The following is a 14,740-nucleotide window of genomic DNA, read 5'->3' as shown; positions in this document are numbered from 1 at the left end:
CCGTTCTAATAGCCGCCGATTGGATCTGACCGTTGATGTTTTTTGATGTTGGGGTTACACAACATGACGAACCAAGGAAATGTTTGAGCTTGATAGAGCGGGTTAGACACGCCCTTTTTTGCTCTTTGGTGACGTGAAGTACATCGCAGACACACAAAGGGATTTCTCAGGCCCGTTCGGACTGCCTGAATTGAATTTCCGAGCCACGTTGTTGTACAGCTCTATGTGCGGTATGTGCTAGTGTTTTTACGAAACCAGCTTCGTAGAGATTTGCGGAAGATAAGCTGCCCGTTACTGAAGCCGTGGCTAATATAAACCATGTCAGTTCTCGAACAGAACCCAACTTCTCGCATTAAACACAGATCTACCTAGGTAGTAACACAATTTCGAGCACTAGGGTTGGTTCCACAAGCTCGTTGGTCGTACAAAATCATGTTAGTATCTATACTGGACGTCCGGTGGCCCAGAACAAGTTCTGAAATAAACGGCCAACAGATCAAAAGAGACCGTCCCAAAGCGGAGAACCTACAGAAACATTGGACGAGAACTATTCATAAACACAACATGCCGTGTGACAGGTGAATCCAATGGACATGGAGCGGACAGTTCAGAGCCAACAGCATAACGCATGTCGGATTCCAAGCCGACACTCTCAGGTCAGATAGACAGCAGCCGTCTGCCACCATGTTCTTGGCAGGAAACACACTCCCGGTACCTCCAATCTCCAAATCTGACAGCCAGAGAAGGAGATTGAGGCGTATTTTGATGTATAGACTTTGGTAAATGTCATCCAGTTTGATCCTTTAATCCGTCCGAGTAGGTGCATGCTTCTCTGTGGACATGGCATCGATGTTGTCTTGTGGTTTTACCCCCAAGATTTCCCTTGCGACCAAGGTTACACGGTGAGCATGTATCTTACTCGTGCCGTTTTGATTTATCGCTAAGTCACAAACAAAGGCAAATGAGGGGGGATTGGGCATCCCTGACATACACATTCACCACGTGGTTGAGTATGCCCACTATCTGGAGCATGGTTCGTGCAGATGAGGTGGGTGTACCGGCTGACATCCTCCCGCGGTACTGTATATACGTGTGTGTGTGCCAGTATTGGCTCGTGCCATTGCAGATTGCCATCTTCCGAATGTAGATCTTACAATGTCGTCACGGCAGCTACTAGCGTAATTCCTAAGGGCGGTAGTGCTTGTTGTGCAACCAGTTCACCTTGTCATTGTCCGAGGAAGGACGGTGGTGTCAGTCCAACTCTCCTATTGCTATTGTTGAATGAGGGGGTTGGATGGAATGTATATATCTTGCAGGATCGTTCGCGTGGCCGGCTGATCATTCTCGATGGGATTTACATATAACATCCTCCTGATTCCCTTCCCCGGGTGCCATCTGGTTACCTTTTCTTCTATGTCCAGTGTCAAGACATACCACTGCTGCCGTCTGTGTCAACAGTTTGGTAATCTGGGTGACAGACATCTGACAAAAGCACATTGCCCTCTTTCACACACCCCCCAAAATGGCCATCGCCATCCGCCATGATCCCCACAGCCACGCTCACGAGGAGTCCATCCCAGGCACCGTGAGCCTCGCCGCCAAAGAGGGTGAAGAAACCCACTACGGCCAGGCCCTCTTCCCTGTCCCCTCGGCCGACCCCAACGACCCCTTACAATGGACCAAGTTCAAGAAACATATGATCATGTTTTGCGCCTGCGCCTTTTCCTTCCTGGGAATCTCTGCCTTGCTCGGACCGGCAGTGTACATCGGGCTTTGGTCCGCTCAGTTCAACGTCGATCCCAACACGGCGGCAGGGCTGGTGAACTACCCCAACTTGATTTTCGGTTTTGGGAGTGTGATCTTGGTGCCGTTGTACAAGAGGTACGGAAGGCGACCGGTCATGTTGCTGAGCCTGGTGGCATATATCGGGGGGATCATCGGGGCGAGTCAATCGACGACGTATGGGGGTTTGCTAGCATGGAGGATTGTGCATGCTTTTGGGAGCGGGGTTTGCGAGGCGTTGCCGGTACAGTTGGTGAATGACATCTTCTTCTTGCACGAGAGAGGGAAGAAGTTGGGGTGGTATACGGTTGCCTTGTGTCTGGGAGCGACTGGGCCGATGTTTTGCGGGTTTATGCTTGCGGCCGGGTATTCGTGGAACTTGTTCTTTTATGTCGAGCTGGCTTTTGGTGGCGCGCTTTTGCTTTTGTGTTTTCTCTTTGTGGAAGAGTCGTTGTATTTCAGAGCTCCTGTTGCTCCGTCAGGTGGGTCGTCAAGCGGGAGCAACCTCGAGGTTGTGACGTCGGCTGCGACCACGGCAGAAGGCAATGAGAAGGAGCAGCAGCCAGAGACTGCAGAGCTGTCGGGCAATTCTGTCCTTCCTCGGCGCAAGTCTTGGAAACAGCAGCTCAGCATCTTCCCGGACAAGTTCGACTACACGTGTGACTGTTGGGCCATGCCATTCAGAGCTTTCACCCATCTCTTGGTTCCTTCCACCTTCTGGGTCATCGCCACCTACGGCATCTATATTGGACTGTGCGGCTTCTCCTTCAACTTCGTCTTCCCGTTGAAGATTGTCCAGCCCCCATACAATTGGCCCGAGACAAATTCTGGTCTGAGCGCCATTGCGACTTTTATTGGCTTTGGCCTTGCTCTTCCTCTACTCCCGGCATCCGATATCCTGGCCGCGAGGCTCACAAGGAGGAATGGGGGCGTCAGAGAAGCCGAAATGAGACTGGGGGTTCTCATTCCTGCCGCGTTTGTCGCTCCAGCAGGCCAAGTTCTCTTTGGTATGGCTGCAGCCAGAGATCTCCACTGGATATGCTACTTCATCGCGATCGGTATCACCCAGTGGGCTGGCTACTTTTACTTCACACTCACATTGGCTTATGCGGTTGATTCGTACAATGCCAACTTGAGCGAGATGCTCATCATCATGAACCTTGGCAAGCAGGCCATCAGCTTTGGTTTTAGCGGGGAGCTGTTGAACTGGATCCTCAAGCATGGATATGTCACGATTGTTGTGGCGGCTTTCGTCCCTATCTTGGTGGTAAATAATATGATGGTCTTCGTTTTCATGATCTGGGGCAAGAGAATCAGAGTGATGATGGCGAATAGTTGGCTGGCAAGGTTTCATGGGAGGAGTTTGACACGGGGCGAGGGACATTGATAAAGACCTATCAACGTGTGGGTACTGGGACTAGACCCTATCTAGGGGGATGAGACTCTGCTCATGCCTTACTTATAGCTTCTCAGATCAAAACTCTGGTTCGAATTGCGTGATCTGGTACCTACCTTAGCACCATGCAATGCTCGGTAGGTAGGGTGCCTACCTTGCCTTTACCTTACCCGCCTTGCGCCCAATGTAACCGGCTCATTGCGACTGACAGGCCTCGGTTTTCACCCCTATTTTTATACTCTGTTTGTTTACTTCATATTGCCAAAGCCACCTTTGCCAATTTGCTTTTTGCTTCATCATGGGCAAGCGAGATAACAACCTTCACGATGGTACTTCTTTGTTAGCTAGACACGACGGAACTTCTCATCGAAACTGCTCGTACAACCGGCAGGCAACCCGAAGTACGAGAGACTTATTAGCACACGAGCTAAACGATGATGCGAAAGGCGCCCCTGATGGGATGGAAAGATATGTAGGTAGATTTGTATCTGTTTACGCAAGCTACCTTACGTAGCCTTTTCACTCGGAAATGGAGTTCTCCCGGCTGACCACCTCGGAATCAGAGACGGGTCCCTCTACGCCTTTGGTATAACATCAACGAAGCCGTTGACAACCCATGACCAATTGCAACAAACGAATCAAGAAAAACGCGCCTTATCACGACAACAAGATGGAGTTTTGCTCCTTTAGCTGTGTCCTGCTGTTGACAAATCAACCACCTTCCCGAACAGGAATGGGGGGGCGCTCCACCAGCATGGGGGCCAAGATACGGATAACAACGGTCGTCTTCCAAGCGAACTTCCCCAGGATATGCAGATATCTACTAGACCCGATAACTACTGCAACTGCACAGCGCAAAAGAGCACCTCTCGGATCCTTCGGTATGATGGTGAAGAGGGATCGGGGACAAAGTCTGACAAGGATCCAATCCACCCACGCTGCTAACCGCCCCTCCATCTTCTCCCAAAGCAGTCAATCAGAACAGAACACACCAGGGTAGGTATTCGCCTTCCTCGCGGGGGAGAGGCACGATTTGTCAAAGATTTACACATACGGGCGTTAGCTGTCGGGTAGGCGTCCATCCCGCACCTGACCTCAACAGGGAAACCGTGTATCGATGGAGCAATTGATCCGATTATGCGTGGGTGGACTCTTCGTCCCTGTTCCGAGGCTTCACCTCTCCGAGCTCGGGATGGCAAGCCGGCACGGCCATGTTAAGGGCACCCTTCCGTATAAAAGAGCCCGAGCCCCAGGCCTGCTGAGACTGTCTTCCGGGTAGAACGACCAGGTCCCACCACCCCCCTCTCCTCACAATGGTCGGCTTTACATCTTTCCTCCTCCTCGGAGGTGCTGCTGCTGCTTCAGTCAACCTCAACAGCCACCCTGTTAGGCTCGAGACTCGCCATGCCGTGACCTCTCGCCTTGGCAACATCCACCTGTTTGTCGAGAGAGACGTGGCCAGTCCTGTCACCGTTTCCTACGGTTCTTGTTCATCTCTCTCTGCTAGAGATGCCCATCACACCGTGGGCGAGATCCAGGGAAAGAGACAGGAGACACGCCTTGTGTGGAAGCTTCCCGAGAGGTCTGAGTCTGGGGGATGCCTCTCCGCCTGGAACTCCGCCGGGCAGCTTCTGGGGAGGAGTGAGCCTCAGCTCCTCGAGAATCGCCACGCAAAGAGAGCAGAGAAGCGAGCTGGTCAGTTCAACTCTGGTGAAACAAGACGCACCTCATTTGCTAACGATCCACAGCCATCGCCATGACCAATGCCACGGGAATTGAAACCCTTGGTCCCTGGTTCGAGGGTGTCAAGCTCCTCCAGGACCAACAACCGGGGCCCATTGACGTCAAGGCCGCCAAGGAGAAGGAGGTCGCCATTGTGGGTGCCGGCATGTCTGGGCTGATGAGCTATCTCGTCCTCACTCAAGCGGGCCTCAAGAATGTCAAGATCATTGAGGCCGGCAACCGTCTTGGTGGCAGAGTTCACACCGAGTACCTGCGCGGCAAGGCTTTCGATTACTCCTACCAGGAGATGGGCCCGATGCGGTTCCCCTGGACCTACAATGATCCAGCAACCAACAGCACGCTCGAAATCACCGACTCTCAGATCGTCTTCCAGGTCGCCGAGGAGATCAACAAACTGAACAGGAACAGCAAGAACCTCACCGTCAGCTTCCAGCCTTGGTACCAGAGCTCACCAAACGGACTGGTCTACAGGAACGGTTTCAAGCTCCCATCCGGTCTGCCACCAACTTCTGCCCAGATTGCGGCCGATCCTTCCTTGGGGACCCCTTCTATGCCCCGGGACAACTCGACCATCGCTTTGGCTGCGGCCCTGAGCGAGTACATGCCTCCCAGCAGTGTGTATGCGGATGTGGCCAACAACATGTTCAAGGCTCACAAGGACTGGATCGAGAACGGTCTCAAGGGTCTTGGAGGTGATACGTGGTCCGAGTTTGCTTTCCTGACACACCATCTTGGAGGTAGCCTCAACGACACAGATGTTATTGGCGGAAGCGATCACAGCTACTGGTCCAGCATCTACAGCGGCGCTTATTTCCGAGCCGCCTCCTGGAAGACCATCGATGGCGGCCTCAACCGTCTCCCCTTGGCTTTTCACCCGTTGGTCAACAAGGATACCATCATGAACCGCGCCGTCGAGCGTGTTGCCTTCTCCACCGACTCCAAGACGGGTTCCAAGAAGGTCCAGCTCTCCTACCGAGACAGCAACCCCCGCAGTGGGAAGAAGTCCAAGCTCTCCTCTGCCGGCTACGATTACGCCATTATCTCTGCTCCCTTCTCAGTCGTCCGCTCCTGGAGAATGCCCACCCTCCCTGCCACCATCTCCAACGCCATCCGCAAGCTCGAGTACGCCAACGCCTGCAAGGTCGCCCTCGAGTACAAGACGCGCTTCTGGGAGAAGTACGCCAACCCCATCCTCGGCAGTTGCAGCACCTCCACCGACATCCCCGGTATCGGCTCCATCTGCTACCCATCCTACAACATCAACGGCACCGGGCCCGCTTCCATTCTGGCGAGTTATGACACTGGCGCGCTGCTTGAGTCCCTGTCAGAAGAAGAGCACGTCCAGTATGTGTTGGACGCCATGACCGAGATCCACGGCGAGGAGACGAGGAAGCTGTACACTGGTCGGTACAACAGGCGGTGCTGGGCTCAAGACGAGCTCACCAGGGGTGGCTGGGCGAACCCAAGTATTGGACAGCATCAGCTATATATTCCCGAGTACTTCAAGACTTATGATGGGGTACGTCTTCCTGCCTTGCTCAAGACTGACATGATAAAAAGCTAACACATGGACACAGTTGATCTTTGTCGGCGAGCACACCAGCTACACGCATGCTTGGATTGCCTCTGCTTTGGAGAGCGGTATCAGAGGTGGTGTTCAGCTTCTTTTGGGTAAGTTTCGTCTGATGGCTCCGATAACATTTGGATGGGGTGGCTAACAGTTTGACAGAACTTGGGCTGGTTGATGAGGCCAAGGAGGCTGTTGACAAATGGATGGCGAGATGGATCGATATCTGAGTCAATGAGCCAAAGTTCGCACAGATGCCATGACATGAAATAATGCCTAATGAATACGTATATAGAATAACAGCACCTTAATAATAGCTGGTTTCGGTGGGGAAAATGAGACATTTTTGGCCATTTAGAGTTCTCTGCCGTGCTATAGGAACAAATCTTGGTTACCCCTGAATTACCCCTTTTCCCACACATGCCGGTGCATTGGCCAGCTCGCAATCGAGGTACTCAAGTCAGCATTCTACTAGGTAGGACAGAAATGCCCTGATTTGTGCAAAATTCCCGAGGTTTTCTTTGTAGTTGAGAGAACGCGTACGCCACGGCACACATGGTCGGTCTCTGAATGAGGCTCTGGATAAAGCTTCCCAGGAGCTCATAACCTAGCTTGCACCAGCTACCGAAGGTGTTTGTGGAGATCTAGTCTTTGTTCTGCCCCGCTCAGTTGACCTGGCCAGACTGTCGGGCCAGACTTTCGCAAGCCCTTTAAGCACTAGGTGGATCAAAGATACAGAATTGCTGAATGTCTTCATTTCCACTCGTCCAGTGCTGCGAATACCTATGTCCGACATGGGCTTGACCGTACCAACTTTAACCTTCTGAGTTACGTGGCTCTTCTTCCTCTCACTCATCCTCCGAGTTGAAGCCCACTTTGGAGGAGCTCATCACGGAGTCCCCGAAGGTGCCCATAGAAGCTTTCAAGGTGCTCTTGCGCCAAAATCAAGATGGCATGCGGCAAAGCCCACGCATTTGCACACAGAGGCTCCTGACTGGGATCATGGACCAGCACAGGCACCCGCTCCTACGGCGTCCCCAAACCCTCCTCATAGTCCGCGGGGCCTGTTGTTGAGACAAAATGCCCTCACTACCTGTGCCTATATTCAAGGCGATACCAGCACGTTGCTTACGTTCCAAACCCTGCCTCTTTGCTTTGGTCTAACATGGCTCAATAGACAAGCCTATAACATGCAACGGAGGGTTGGTTTGTAGGACCGCTCAAGACCATGTGGGCTGCTGTCCAACATCAGTAGGTTGCGATGTCGCCACAGCCTGCTTAGACAACGGTGACTTCAGTCGTGGGCGTTGCAATAATCTTGGTCCACATACAACCTGCTGGTACGTGTACGGTGTCCTAAGAACATTTGAGGCGTCGTCTCTAACAACCTGACCTGGATCAAACAGCACCAATCCTGCTTCGATCTTTTGCAACACGCTGACATATCACGATCGTCCGTTCCAGACCATGGTCGGATGCGGTGAGAGACCACACTGGCAGCAGGCCATGATCCACGCCAGTCCCTTGCCTTCCGCGTCGGCAACACCCAGCTCCCGACCTATGGACATGCCTCGTACGACCCATGGCATCATCGCAGGGGCGGTGATAGGTGGGATACTAATCTTGGTCATCATTCTCACTCTGCTCATCATGTTTCTTTGCAGACGCCGCCAGAAGAAGCAGAATCGCCAGCAAGCTCAGGATTACTATGACGCGATTCATCCCAGGGGTTTGGCACTGATGAGTCCATCACCGGGACCGGCCTTTTCAGAGCGCAATCCTTTTGAAAGCACCCGAAGTAGTATGATCAAGCCCGTCTGGGGGGCAAGACTTGCCTGCACCTGCACCTCCTACACGTAACCACCCTCTCAACAACCCTTGGCCACTGAGTCCTTATGAGGGAGAACCTATCAGTTCCGGGACGGTGCCGGTGGTGGAGGCTCCTGCTGATATGCACACCAAAGGGAAGCGACGGGAGAATGTATACGAGATGCGAACATCGCGAGGCTGAGGTGATTACGTGAAGGATTCAGGGGTTCAGGGACATCGGGACGAGCTGTATTGGTATACATATTCATGTGTCGAGGACATGGTTTCTTGTATATTTTCAATATTAGTCTGTTTCTTTTATGTGGTAGTAACAATCGATCATTTCATGTCGAGGCCATTTACCCGGATCTAGCAGAGCAGCCGATCTACCTTTTCCTGTTCACAAAGCAGCGCCCCTCTCACGGGACGCGGGATTAAAGCAGCTCAATACCGGCGGAGAGGTTAATTCCACTAGCAAAGCGCTCGCCAGGAGGCAAAGGCCCCGGTGTATATATTGAGCCTTATATTGATCTTCGATCATCCGATCGGCGTCGCTCCGACCGAGGGACCCCTTAAAAGCCGAGGTGCAGCTAACCTTCCATCTCAAAGCTTGTCGACAACCCAAGACTCTCTCGTCGGTAACGCCACCACCATGAAGTCAACCATTGTCTCCATCCTGCTCAGCGCGGGCGCCTGCCTAGCCTCACCTGTTGCTCAAGCAGACACACCAGTCTCCACGCCCTCTCCCACCACCCTCCAGCAAGGTGCCTATTGGATTCGTGGCGTGACGCCTCCAAACTATCACAAATACCTCCAGACGAAGCCCGCGAATGTTCCCGGCATCGCTGTTCTCGAGTCACACACCACGGCAGGACAGTTCAACATCGAGGGTGGACAGCTAGTCAACAAGGTATCCAACCCACCGTTGTATCTCTGGGTGGAGGAGCCGGCCGACAAGGCCAACCCTCCTCGTACTCTGGCCACCTTCTTCAACACGACCAAGTCGACGTTTGGGACGTTTGCGTGGCAGGGAGACACCCTCACGTGGAGCGTGCCGAGCATCAGGAGGCAGAACGTCGGAGCCTGGCTTGTGTGCAAGAACCAGCAATTGTTCATCAACACGGGCGCTTATGGTTATCAGACGCCTGCAGGGTGCTCCGACCATACTGTGAGTTCCCCTCATAATTACTTGAGTGATTGAGATGGTGCCAACTGACATTGCCCCGACAGATCCATTACTACAACGACAAGACGGCCAACAACTAGGTAGATAGGGAGCACTAGTGTGTGCGCCAGTCACTTTTTGATGTATGCAAATGGACAGGAAATGTAAATAGAAAAAGGTATGCATTGTCGGTCTAAGCCATGACTGAATACGAGATGTGACCAGCCACATCAGATACGGATACGCAAATTGTGAGATTGCTAGCTGTCGGGGACGCGCGTGCCAACAATTCCGAACAAGAGGTGATCGCTGTTGAGCGTACTGGTTGACGTATGCCAACGGCTTCCATGTGTTTTCCAAGTCTCCAAGGCGTTAGTCGAGATTTCAGACAAGGAATTGGCCAGAGTATGAGGTGGGCGGCGTTGACAGCCGGTGTACCACCGAGACTCAGGTAGGTAGCCAGAGAACGACAGGGACAAGTCCGTTCTTGTTGAAGTCGTTTGGGGCGCTTGGATCTGAATTAAAACAGGTTTTGGAGGGTCTGGAACATCGAGAGTATGTGGGGTGGATTTTCACAGCTTCTAGGGTTGATCAGTTGCATGTGGGGCCTGTGGTGGGGGCTCCAGGTTGGGATTCTGAGTGGTGCCGGGAATGAATTGTATTGAAACTCGAGGGATATTACAGAGACAAAAAGAGAGAGGCCCACCTGCATCGCAGTGCTCCTGACGGCCGCCAAGGCTGGGAGAGCAAATGCAACAGCCAATGGCACCGTCAACAGTGGAGACGAGCGTGCACCGCCTCGCCGATGCCCAGCCATTGCAGCAGAAAAGCCAAGAAGCCAAGCGCCAAACGAGAATACCAAGCAGCGACAAGGTGAGGTGTCTCGTCGCGTCATCTTGGCCCTCCCACCTCCTGGAACCATGCCTTTTCCACCTGGCCTCGCTCTTTTCCATCTACCACCGCCTCCATCGCCGTTATCACCGTCACCACCACCCCTCCGTCATCATCACCTGTAAGGTATATGTTGATGAACTAGGTAAACACCAGGTGCTGGTCATCACCACCACCGCCACCCACACTCGTTACTCCCACCAAACCCACGCTCGTTTGCCTATTCCAGCTTTCGGCCTGAGCGCGAGCTTATTCCGGATTCGACCACCCCCAACGACAACGACATATACCCCCAGGTCACCCAGACTTTCGAGTTGGATATCGCAGAAGATACAGAAGATTGGGCAATTGCAACAACCACAGCCGCGAAAATGGCGACAATGCCAGCGCTAAAATGCCCGTCGCGATGGTTGACGGCGCTGCTGGCCACCACAAGCTGCTTGCTTCCCGGCGCACGAGCTACCGTCTATAAACTGGGCACAAAAGGTACCGACCCGACCCAGCACATGTCGAGAGAATCCTATGAATTGATGTTGACTGTTTTGTTGTTTGCAGCCGAAATCAAGGAGTCCGCCGCCACGCTCGCCTACGACCTCATGCTCTATTACAAGGGCAACCAGTCAGGTGAAATTCCCGGCATTCTCCCCGGCCCCCCCACAGAACACAAGGGCGACTACTACTGGTGGGAAGGAGGAGCTATGATGGGCACTTACGTCGATTATTGGTTTCTGACAGGCGATGAGTCCTACAACAAGGTAGTCACCGAAGGCATGATTCACCAGGTCGGTCCCGACGAGGATTACATGCCGCCCAACCACACGGCCTCGCTGGGCAACGACGACCAGGGTTTCTGGGGCATGAGTGCTATGTTGGCGGCCGAGAATAAATTCCCCAACCCGCCAGAGGACCAGCCCCAGTGGCTCGCCCTGGCCCAGGCTGTTTTCCACACCCAAGCCGCCCCCGAAAGACACGACAACACCTGCAACGGAGGTCTGAGATGGCAGGTTCCGCCCACGAACGCAGGTTACAACTACAAGAACACCATTGCCAACGGCTGCTTCTTTGACTTGGGCGCCCGCCTGGCAGCCTACACCTTCAACCAGTCATATGCCGACTGGGCCGACAAGACGTTCCAGTGGCTGTGGGATGTAGGGTATATTGACCACAAGGACTGGCGTGTGTATGACGGTGGCCACGTCGAGCACAACTGCACCGACATCAACAAAGCCCAGTTCAGCTACAACGCTGCCCTCTTGCTGCACGGGAGCGCCTTCATGTATAACTACACCAACGGCAGTGAGATTTGGAAGACGAGAGTCGACAAGCTGTGGGAGGGCATGCATCGCGATTTCTTCGAGGACGACATCGCCTACGAAATTCCCTGCGAGGGCCGCAAGGGCGCCTGCACGGCAGACATGTTGTCGTTTAAGGGCTACGTCCACCGCTGGCTGTCCGTGGTCACCAAGGTCGCCCCGCATACCCGGGACAAGATCCTCCCGGTCTTGAGGACGTCTACCGAAGCTGCTGTCAAGCAGTGCACAGGAGGTGACACAGGTCGGAGGTGTGGCTTCTACTGGAGGGAGGGTGTCTATGTTGATCCTGCCGTCGACAAGACGAGCGGCGCTGGCGAGCAGATGAATGTGTTGGCTGCCGTGTCCAGCTTGCTGATCGATGACGCACCTCCTCCGGCCAACAACATCACAGGTCTGAGCAAGCCCAACTACAACGCTGGTTCCAGGTCCAGAGGTCTGAGTGAGCCGCTCGCCCCCATCACCAACGGCGACAGGGCGGGCGCGGCCATCTTGACCATCCTCATTCTCGGAAGTGCCATTGGTTCCTGGGCCTGGATGAGCTTTGGGGATTAAACATCTCCTTTTGTCACTTTTGGTATACCTGGCTTTTTTTTCCTTTTGGGTTCTTTTTTCCTCTGTGTTTTCTTGGCTTGGGTATGGGTCTGATGTTGACCGACATGTGTTCGTATATACAACAACATTTTACTGCTGTGGCTGTGTCATATATTAACACCTATGATATCCCTTTCGTCCTCTCACTTGTTTGGTCAGTGTCGTTTTTCCTCACATTGTTTGTCTGTATACTTTTTGTCAGTCAGCCAACCAGCCAGTCTGTTGTTTCTGGGTCGTATGACACAGTTTTGAGCACTGGTCGGCGTCGATGGGTGGTAATTGGTTTTCGATCTTGTCTGCTAGCTAGCGAGTCTAGAGTGGTTTGGAAGAAGAGGGAGTGGATAGAAGAAAAATCAAGAAATTGTCCTACCTTGTCGTGCCATTCATCTTGGGGCGGTTGGCAAGGGGCTGGTTGGGGACGATCACAAGCAAAAGAATCCAACTTTGGAGTTCTGCAGAATCCGGGCATCGGGGTCACAGGTTGATCTGTCAAGGGTTTCGAGCACCAAGACGGCGAGCTAACAACCCAGCGGCTGGGTCGAGGTGGGACTAAGCTTTCCGCCCCCCTTGCTGCAACTCCGCCGTTGAACTGTGTTTTGTTAGCGTGGTAAGGTACCGAGATAGCTAGAGGAACCGTTGTGTTTCAGTTGATCGGCCATTTCGTCAGAGGCCTGGGACGTTTGTCATTTGGTCCAGGAGAAGTGAAGGCCCAATGGAGGGATACCCGCCCGAAGGAAGAACAGGTTCTACTTTCTTCTTCAATGTTCACCATAGACCTGCCAACAGTTCTGCCTGCATAGTTAGTCCGTCTCACGGCTCCCGAGTATGTAGTGCTCTGACTCTCTCCTTGCAGGTGATTGTCCGAGAAGCTGCAAGACATCCCGCCGGTGGTCTTGTCACTGGCTATATCTCTCGGCCTTTTCTCTCTCTTTCGATCCCCGATGTTGTTGCGCCAGAGCCTCCAACCCATCCAGCCAAGACTCCACCAGCCCAATACAGTCTTCTATTCTTAGGCCTCTGCTTTGGGTACATTGCGCGTGTATCTCGCCCCTCCTTGTTTGTGGAGGAGAGACATAAAATGGACTCGACCGACGACCTGATTTTCAAGCTTCTCTTCTTGTTCCTTTAGATCACAGCCATCTTGGAACCGCACATCATCGCCATGTCCTCTTACTCGATCCCGCTCTCCCTCCTCATGCTGCTCCTGCCCCGCTCCTCCTTTGCCCAATCTTTTGTCGGCGGCACCTCTCCCTTGTCTTCTGCCCCCTATGGTCTCCCGGCTGCTCCCTTTCTCGAGACCATCAGGGGATTCAACTCCATCTCCAACGCCTCATTTCCCATCACGGGGTACAACCTCTCCATCCCCGCCGGGGCAGCAGATGGCACCGCCTCCCGGGTGCAAGGCTGGGCGTTGGAGATAGGAATCATCCCTGATGTCTCCCTTTCCGGTGTGGCGTCTACCCTATCCGACAAAAAGAAGCAGTTCATGACGACCACGACGCTCAAAATCATCCCCCCTGACGAGGGGCTAGTTCCGGGATTTAATGCCAGCACCTGGAGGGTTTGCGCCATGGTGTTCACGGGCGGGTTGGTTCAGGGGACGGGGAATACGAGTCAGATTCTGAAAGATGGTGGTGATGGGGGGTGTGAGCAGATGCTGCCGAGTGATTGCATCAATCAGTTACAGGTGAATGGGTTGGCGGGGAACGGGGGGAAGGAAGGAGGTTGTAGTGATGTGAGTGTGCCCGCGGTTTGTCAGGAGTATTTCAGGTTGGTGGGGGTGGAGGGCGATAGTCCTGTTGGGACGGGTTATGGTTAGTATTTTGTTCTTCTATTGCGAGAGGCTGAGCTGACAACGGATGGTAGAGATTACGCCGATTAGCAAGAATGAGAACAGCGTGAACCCGCTGGCTGCGGATAGGAGCTCATTGTTTTTCGCGGCTGGCTCGAGCCCAACAGAGAAGGGGAATAGCTCGTCGATTCGGGAGGCTGAGCACATGATCTGGCCGGTGCTGATGACTTGGACGCACTTTGCGGAGAGCGGCGAGGTTCATGACAGCTCGGGATCGTTGAGCTGTGTCCAGGCCAAGCAGACAGTCAATGAAGAGGCTAGCTCAGAGGCCTGGCAAAGAAAGACGTCGAAGTTGGTGTTGGCCATGGGCCTGGGTGTTGTTGGGGTTTTTGTTGTTGGTTGAGCTTGTCAATCGAGACACAGGGCCGAAGTTGAATGGTTCAGGACAGGACGATGTGATGTTGTACGTGGGCTGCCCGGTGACGGGAGATGCGGGAAGGACAGGACTGTGGATGAAACAAGAAACAGTAGTTGGAGTAGACTGGTGGGTTTGGTTATTAAACTAATGCATAGATTGTCATGGCCTTTAACTCTCAGTATACGTGCTATTCCGGGCAGTTGTTCAGTGAAAGCGATAAGCTTCCAGGTTTCTTATCAGTGGCCGTCAAGGTACCTGCTCCCCAGGTCCCCC

General features: G+C 53.4%; 5 protein-coding genes across 5 annotated transcripts; all 5 read left to right on the top strand.

The window, feature by feature from the left end:
• Positions 1-1,522: 1,522 nt before the first annotated feature.
• On the top strand, positions 1,523-3,341 carry QC761_502750 (uncharacterized protein; the record flags this gene model as incomplete). Its single annotated transcript, XM_062879512.1, has 2 exons — positions 1,523-3,143; positions 3,248-3,341. 2 exons carry the CDS (start codon positions 1,523-1,525, stop codon positions 3,280-3,282), a joined length of 1,656 nt encoding a protein of 551 aa, XP_062730321.1. The 3' UTR covers positions 3,283-3,341.
• A 400-nt stretch (positions 3,342-3,741) lies between these two features.
• Positions 3,742-6,865, top strand: QC761_502760 (uncharacterized protein). Its single transcript, XM_062879513.1, has 4 exons — positions 3,742-4,873; positions 4,927-6,440; positions 6,499-6,592; positions 6,651-6,865. The coding sequence occupies exons 1-4, from the start codon at positions 4,492-4,494 to the stop codon at positions 6,716-6,718; spliced, it is 2,058 nt and encodes a 685-aa protein (XP_062730320.1). The 5' UTR covers positions 3,742-4,491; the 3' UTR covers positions 6,719-6,865.
• A 1,845-nt stretch (positions 6,866-8,710) lies between these two features.
• Positions 8,711-9,728, top strand: QC761_502770 (uncharacterized protein). The gene is made up of 2 exons (XM_062879514.1): positions 8,711-9,465; positions 9,528-9,728. Exons 1-2 carry the CDS (start codon positions 8,950-8,952, stop codon positions 9,561-9,563), a joined length of 552 nt encoding a protein of 183 aa, XP_062730319.1. The 5' UTR covers positions 8,711-8,949; the 3' UTR covers positions 9,564-9,728.
• A 374-nt stretch (positions 9,729-10,102) lies between these two features.
• QC761_0073020 (uncharacterized protein) lies at positions 10,103-12,218 on the top strand (the record flags this gene model as incomplete). The annotated part of the gene is made up of 2 exons (XM_062872732.1): positions 10,103-10,839; positions 10,909-12,218. Exons 1-2 carry the CDS (start codon positions 10,725-10,727, stop codon positions 12,216-12,218), a joined length of 1,425 nt encoding a protein of 474 aa, XP_062730318.1. The 5' UTR covers positions 10,103-10,724.
• Positions 12,219-13,419: 1,201 nt separating this feature from the next.
• QC761_502790 (uncharacterized protein) lies at positions 13,420-14,651 on the top strand (the record flags this gene model as incomplete). The annotated part of the gene is made up of 2 exons (XM_062879515.1): positions 13,420-14,071; positions 14,124-14,651. 2 exons carry the CDS (start codon positions 13,420-13,422, stop codon positions 14,450-14,452), a joined length of 981 nt encoding a protein of 326 aa, XP_062730317.1. The 3' UTR covers positions 14,453-14,651.
• Between the last annotated feature and the right edge of the window lie 89 nt (positions 14,652-14,740).

The sequence above is a fragment of the Podospora bellae-mahoneyi genome, chromosome 5 (genome assembly GCF_035222275.1).
Source record: "Podospora bellae-mahoneyi strain CBS 112042 chromosome 5, whole genome shotgun sequence".
NCBI lineage: Eukaryota > Fungi > Ascomycota > Sordariomycetes > Sordariales > Podosporaceae > Podospora > Podospora bellae-mahoneyi.
The sequence above is the reverse complement of the archived record's forward strand: the minus strand, read 5'-3'. Positions and strand labels throughout refer to the sequence as shown.

Bases quoted from the DNA above. Each gene is read 5' to 3' on its own strand.
- QC761_502770 (XM_062879514.1), top strand. From the start codon at position 8,950: ATGAAGTCAACCATTGTCTCCATCCTGCTCAGCGCGGGCGCCTGCCTA. The intron at 9,466-9,527 runs GTGAGTTCCCCT...TTGCCCCGACAG, and splicing joins CAGGGTGCTCCGACCATACT to ATCCATTACTACAACGACAA.
- QC761_502760 (XM_062879513.1), top strand. From the start codon at position 4,492: ATGGTCGGCTTTACATCTTTCCTCCTCCTCGGAGGTGCTGCTGCTGCT. The intron at 4,874-4,926 runs GTCAGTTCAACT...AACGATCCACAG, and splicing joins GAGAGCAGAGAAGCGAGCTG to CCATCGCCATGACCAATGCC. The intron at 6,593-6,650 runs GTAAGTTTCGTC...ACAGTTTGACAG, and splicing joins TGGTGTTCAGCTTCTTTTGG to AACTTGGGCTGGTTGATGAG.